Source organism: Candoia aspera, chromosome 3 (genome assembly GCF_035149785.1).
Source record: "Candoia aspera isolate rCanAsp1 chromosome 3, rCanAsp1.hap2, whole genome shotgun sequence".
NCBI lineage: Eukaryota > Metazoa > Chordata > Lepidosauria > Squamata > Boidae > Candoia > Candoia aspera.
In genome coordinates, this window is record NC_086155.1 from 180,293,017 (window position 1) to 180,298,406 (window position 5,390).

The following is a 5,390-nucleotide window of genomic DNA, read 5'->3' on the forward strand; positions in this document are numbered from 1 at the left end:
ACTCAGGTTGTTTGCTTATGGTTCTGCCTGATATACGAACCCAGCAAATCGCGTTAGTTAACGATGTGTAAACGGCTCCTGGAAATAAAACTCGGGGAACACCCGCGCGGACCCAGCAAAGGACTTCAAATGAATATGGGAAGATGTAATAGAATTAAGCAGAACGATCAACTACATTTCCCAGAAGGTTGAGCGCATGGACAACTTCCCTGCATCAGCTCCCTGCGTGGGATTCTGGGAATTGTAGTCTTCCGGTTACTAAGACTATCTCGTGGGAGAAAATGGCGTATGTGTTCCCGAAGAGCGGCGGTGTGTCGCTCAAGCAGGTGAAGAATGTCTTGATCACTTTTTGTCCTTTCGAGTCCAACGTGCAAAGCACCAGGTGAGAAGGCTCGCGGGGGAGGCTTCCTAGTGCTTTCAGAGCCAGCCCGGAGCTTCCGGATTGGACTGTAAAGGCGAAGGCTGTTTTTACGTGGGAGCCTATTGGGTGCAACGGGGATTGCTGGTTTAATAATCAGCGCCGTTTGCACGGAATGAGTCCCTCAGCTCTGGGATAAACTGCATGCTCGCTTGGGCCTAAATCCCGTGCAACAGAGTGGGATCGAGGAAGAAATAACCTGGATACAAATGGATGAGTGCAACGATGCTCAGGTTTTTGCCTGCTGATTCTTTTTTACATTTTGGGAACCAAAGAAAGAAACATGATGGAGGGGCTTCCTATCTTGAAAGGGCAGGTGGATCGTAAATTTTGCACTTAATCTGGTTGTGTGGAGAGTGATTACTCAGTAGTGGGAGGAAACGCTCTTTGCACGTTCTCAGAAGCATGACCCATTAATAGGGTACAGGGTCCAGATAGATTTTAAAGTGTTCCACAGCATAAACTTGGTGAGCAATGTTGCCATTTTTCTGGCTGTCTATCTCTCTGGCAACTGTGTCTTGTGTAAGTTGCGCAGATGAGTACTGTATAGATTTTCCTAGCATGGACAGCTGGGATGGGAAAGCTTCCATTGTTGAATTTCTGCCTGTCACAGATATGGAATATATTCCAGGCTTTTCCAGTCTGGAATCTTATAATGTATTAGATTTCAGTTCCCATGAGCACCCTGCAGAAAAAAATCATGATTGGTAATACTGAAAATCTGATATGTCCAGAAGATGCAACAGCATTGTAATCCCTATCTGTGGGATGACCAAGACTCAGACCTAAATCCTGATTAAAATAGACCTGGTATCTGTTTCATCCTAGAGTGCCTGGATATTGATCAGCCATCATCCCCTTCAGCAGATGGTGGGAAAACAAATAGGAGGAATGGAGATTCTGCTGCAGTAGCATCTGTATAGATATTCTTAAAATACATTTCTGGGAGTTTTAATGGCAATTTAACTATAAGCTGAGCCATTTTGGTGTAGTGGTTAAGGCATCAGGCTATAAACCAGGAGACTGTGAGTTCTAGTCCTGCCTTAGGAACAAAGCCAGCTGAGTGATCCTGGGCAAGTCACTTTCTCTCAGCCATGGGGAGGAGGCAATGGCAACCCACTTCTGAAAAACCTGGCCAAGAAAATTGCAGGGACTTGTCCAGGCAGTCTCCGAAAATCGGACACGATTGAACGGATTTTTTTAAAAAACCTATAAGCTAGCTATCATACCTACTTAATCATAAGTCAGTCTAGATCATGGCTACACCTACAATAACCATGATTGCATTGTGGTTAATGTCCTCTTTAACTACAGTTTGACTCTTGCCTGAATTTACATGACATGTTGAACCATGGGATAGCTAGCTATAGTATGGCTTAGCATCTTGTACTAACCCAGCCATAATGTTAAAATGTAACAGGTGTGTACTGAGCAGTTCAGCACTTATTAAGCAGTCGTGTTTATATATCTCAGATCTCTTAGGTGGGCCTCCTTTTATCCTTTACATGAAAAAAAATGCTGCTTTGTATGTAATAGCTATATAACCTAAGTTGTTGACAAGACATGTGAATAAATTCTTGACAGGTTTTCTTGATTTCTCTTTCTCCAACCTCTTTTCAGAAATTTTCTTCAATGTCTATTTGAAAAGAAGGCATACAAATCAAACTTGAACTGTGATGTGAAAACAGAGATAAAACATGATGGATCTGAACCAGTTATAGACATCACATTTGGTAAGATAGCAGGAAATGTGATCTAGTAGCTCAAAATAATCATGAGTTCTGAAAGAATTAGAAGTATTCTGTAGTCATTCAGAAAAAGGTTCCAAAGTTTTTCAGGTATTTATGTCTTCTGTTTCAAATGCCTTTTACATAAACCTCCTTTTATAATGACCTCTGTTTCAGAAAATATTTATCTGCTTGTACAAATACTTGAGTTTGATAATCAAACATTGTTCCAAATATCCTATCCCTTGGTTGTAGCATTCTTTTATTGTAGCACTGCTAGCTTGTAAGCATCCACTTTTGCAGATTGTCTCTGCTAAGACTAAAAACCTTGACATTTTGGTCTGCTTGTTTTCATCCTCTTTATCCCTTTCATGTGACAGGGAAGATGAGAAAAATAAAAGGGTGTAGATTAGGGCTATATAAAGTTTTCCAAAGAGATGGTTTGCAACAGGTGGAAGCAGAATGAAGCATCTCTCTTTGAATCTTTCATGTGACTACACAGTATTTGTAAGGCTTGTCCTGTGGATGCTTTGAAGGCTCTTCCCAGTTTTCCTTACATATATACGCATGCATATGCTAACACATGTCAAATTCATGCTAATTTCACATACACATACTATGTTTGTAGTAGAGATATCTCCCATGTGATTCTGCTTTCTTACCACCAGATGGCTCAATGTAGCTTCTAGAAGCCACTGTAAATTACTGATGAAGCTTTTGTTGTTTATTCGTTCAGCCCACGCCAGAGCTTCCTGTCGGTCATCAACACCTCCAGCTCCCCCAGGGACGAGTCCGTCACCTCTAGAATATCATCCATCCACCTTGCCCTTGGTCGGCCCCTCTTCCTTTTGCCCTCCACTCTCCCCAACATCAGCATCTTCTCCAGGGTGTCCTGTCTTCTCATTATGTGGCCAAAGTATTTCAGTTTTGCCTTTAATACCATTCCCTCAAGTGAGCAGTCTGGCTTTATTTCCTGGAGGATGGACTGGTTTGATCTTCTTGCAGTCCAAGGCACTCTCAGAATTCTCCTCCAACACCACAGTTCCAAAGCATCGATCTTCCTTCTCTCAGCCTTCCTTATGGTCCAGCTCTCGCAGCCATATGTTACTACGGGGAACACCATTGCTTTAACTATGCGGACCTTTGTTGTCAGTGTGATGTCTCTGCTCTTAACTGATGAAGCTACTTTAATGAAAACTATAAGGGCTCACTAACCATTAAAAGTTAATGTAGAATTTTACCAGGAACAGATGAGAAAGGTATGAGTTCAGTTTGGTATCATGCTTTGAAACATGTCTGACCATATTATTCAAGTTCTCTTTAGCTTAGTAGGGCTTATTACCTAGTACCTGGATGTAGATTGCAACCATGGTTATTAGGATTTCTGTCCTCTGAAGTGAAAACTCTCTTTGGAGGATTCTTTTTCCATCAGGTGTTTGAACTTGACCAGAGGTCTGGCCAGTTACTATAGTATATTAAATATCAAGCCAAAGAGTGCCAATCTTGTTTTTGGAAATCGTGTTGAAGTGGATAAGAAGTTGTAGTTCAGTGGTAGAGCACACAAGGTTTGGATTTGTAAATTACAGATTTTGTCCTTGACATTTCCAGGTAATATTGAAAAATGTGTGCCTGAAACCCTGGAATCTGCTGTCACTTGGCTTTGACAGTGTTTGGCTAATTCAGTGTTTCTCAACCTTGGCAACTTTAATATGTGTGGACTTCAACTTCCAGAATTCCCCAGCCAGCATGGGGAATTCTCAATTCTGGAGTAGAAGTGCACACATCTTAAAGTTGCCTGCAGGATCTGATTCAGTGAAAGGCACTTCATATCCTAGCTTTTGGTTTTTATTGCCACCCCCTACTTAAGGATGGAAAGCATAATCTGTAAACCCAGATATCTATATGCATAATTTATCACTTGATGTTCAAATGAATGAAGTTATCCTAGCATTCTGGTTGTTGATACTGAAAATAATATTAAAGAAGATCCATCTGATTTTGTAACATAGAGCTGTGAACAGTCACTGATTGCTTTTTATTTCCCTTCTATAATTAAATTGTTATATTTCTTTTCTAGCTGACGGTGACAGACTGATTATGAAAGGAGCCAGTTTAACTACTAAAGAAATGTTAAATGCCTTCAACTCTAGATGTCAAAAGAAAGAGTGTGCATTGGCAGAGTAGCCACCAATATAAACTGTCTGAAAACTGACAATAGAAGAGTTTGCATCAATCTGCATGAAACTACTTCTCTCAGAAAAATGGCAAGGACTTAACTAATGACTGAAAGAAATCTGGATATAGAAAGGAGGAAGACTGATTCTGGTAAAAAAAACAATGCCGTTTGGACTTTCGATTAAAGATTAAACTCTTAACGCTTTATCCAGTGTTGGATGAACATTATTTGTCTTAGTATGTCACATCAGGTAAGTTAATAGTCCATAAAATCCTGATCTTTTTCAATCAACTGATAAATATTACATACTACATTTGTATTCATAAATACAAATTAATAAGCTCTTATTAATCTGGACTATCATTAGAAGTTTTTCTATGGCACGGAAATGCATACATTTTATAAAACTTATGACTTCCTTATATATGAAGCTATCATCCCTATCTCCAGAATACATTAGTCAGAACCATTGGCCTTTTTATAACCTACATAAGGCTTCTTGAAGCAAGTGATTAAAAAACATCAGTGGTAAGTATCAAGGCATCTTTTTAAAATATGGTTTCTTCTCTGTGTGAATTGCAGTACAGAAACTCTTCCCATTTGACTGTAGTCAATTTATTCCCTGTTTATTCTATCTGTGTGGTTGCAGGGATAAAAAATACTTGATTCAGAATGCAAACAATCTTTTAACTAAGCTTTGAAGGCCTCTGTAGGATTCTTTAGCCCTGTTCAGGCTAAAGATCCTTTTGCGTGTAGAATTGGAGATAGAAACACCAGGGAGTAGCGCCTTCCCCCTTCAAGTTGTGCTAGTGTTCTGAGTAAGGAACTAGTCGTTTTTGGTACAGTAGTAAGCCTTCTCAGTGTGTGGGACTGGCTTTTCACTGATGTCACCATCCTGACATTCACAAGCAAGGTGCTGTTCGCTAATGTTTACGTGACTTGTTATGTGCCAGGGTACTGCCTGAACAAGACTTTTGTGAAATTGCAAAGCTGTTTGATTCATCCCCCTTCTCCTAACTTTTAAATCAGATGGGGAGTCCATAACATGTATGCAGCCTGCCCCCCCACT

General features: G+C 40.2%; 1 protein-coding gene across 1 annotated transcript; it reads left to right on the forward strand.

Moving 5' to 3' along the window:
* The first annotated feature begins 259 nt into the window (after positions 1-259).
* MRPL53 (mitochondrial ribosomal protein L53) lies at positions 260-4,498 on the forward strand. The gene is made up of 3 exons (XM_063299421.1): positions 260-382; positions 2,039-2,151; positions 4,223-4,498. The coding sequence occupies exons 1-3, from the start codon at positions 282-284 to the stop codon at positions 4,327-4,329; spliced, it is 321 nt and encodes a 106-aa protein (XP_063155491.1). The 5' UTR covers positions 260-281; the 3' UTR covers positions 4,330-4,498.
* The last annotated feature ends 892 nt before the right edge of the window (positions 4,499-5,390 follow it).

Excerpts from the sequence above, each read along its gene's own strand:
- MRPL53 (XM_063299421.1), top strand. The coding sequence starts at position 282 with ATGGCGTATGTGTTCCCGAAGAGCGGCGGTGTGTCGCTCAAGCAGGTG. Across the intron at positions 383-2,038 it reads TCCAACGTGCAAAGCACCAG|AAATTTTCTTCAATGTCTAT; the intron begins GTGAGAAGGCTC and ends ACCTCTTTTCAG. Across the intron at positions 2,152-4,222 it reads AGTTATAGACATCACATTTG|CTGACGGTGACAGACTGATT; the intron begins GTAAGATAGCAG and ends TTTCTTTTCTAG.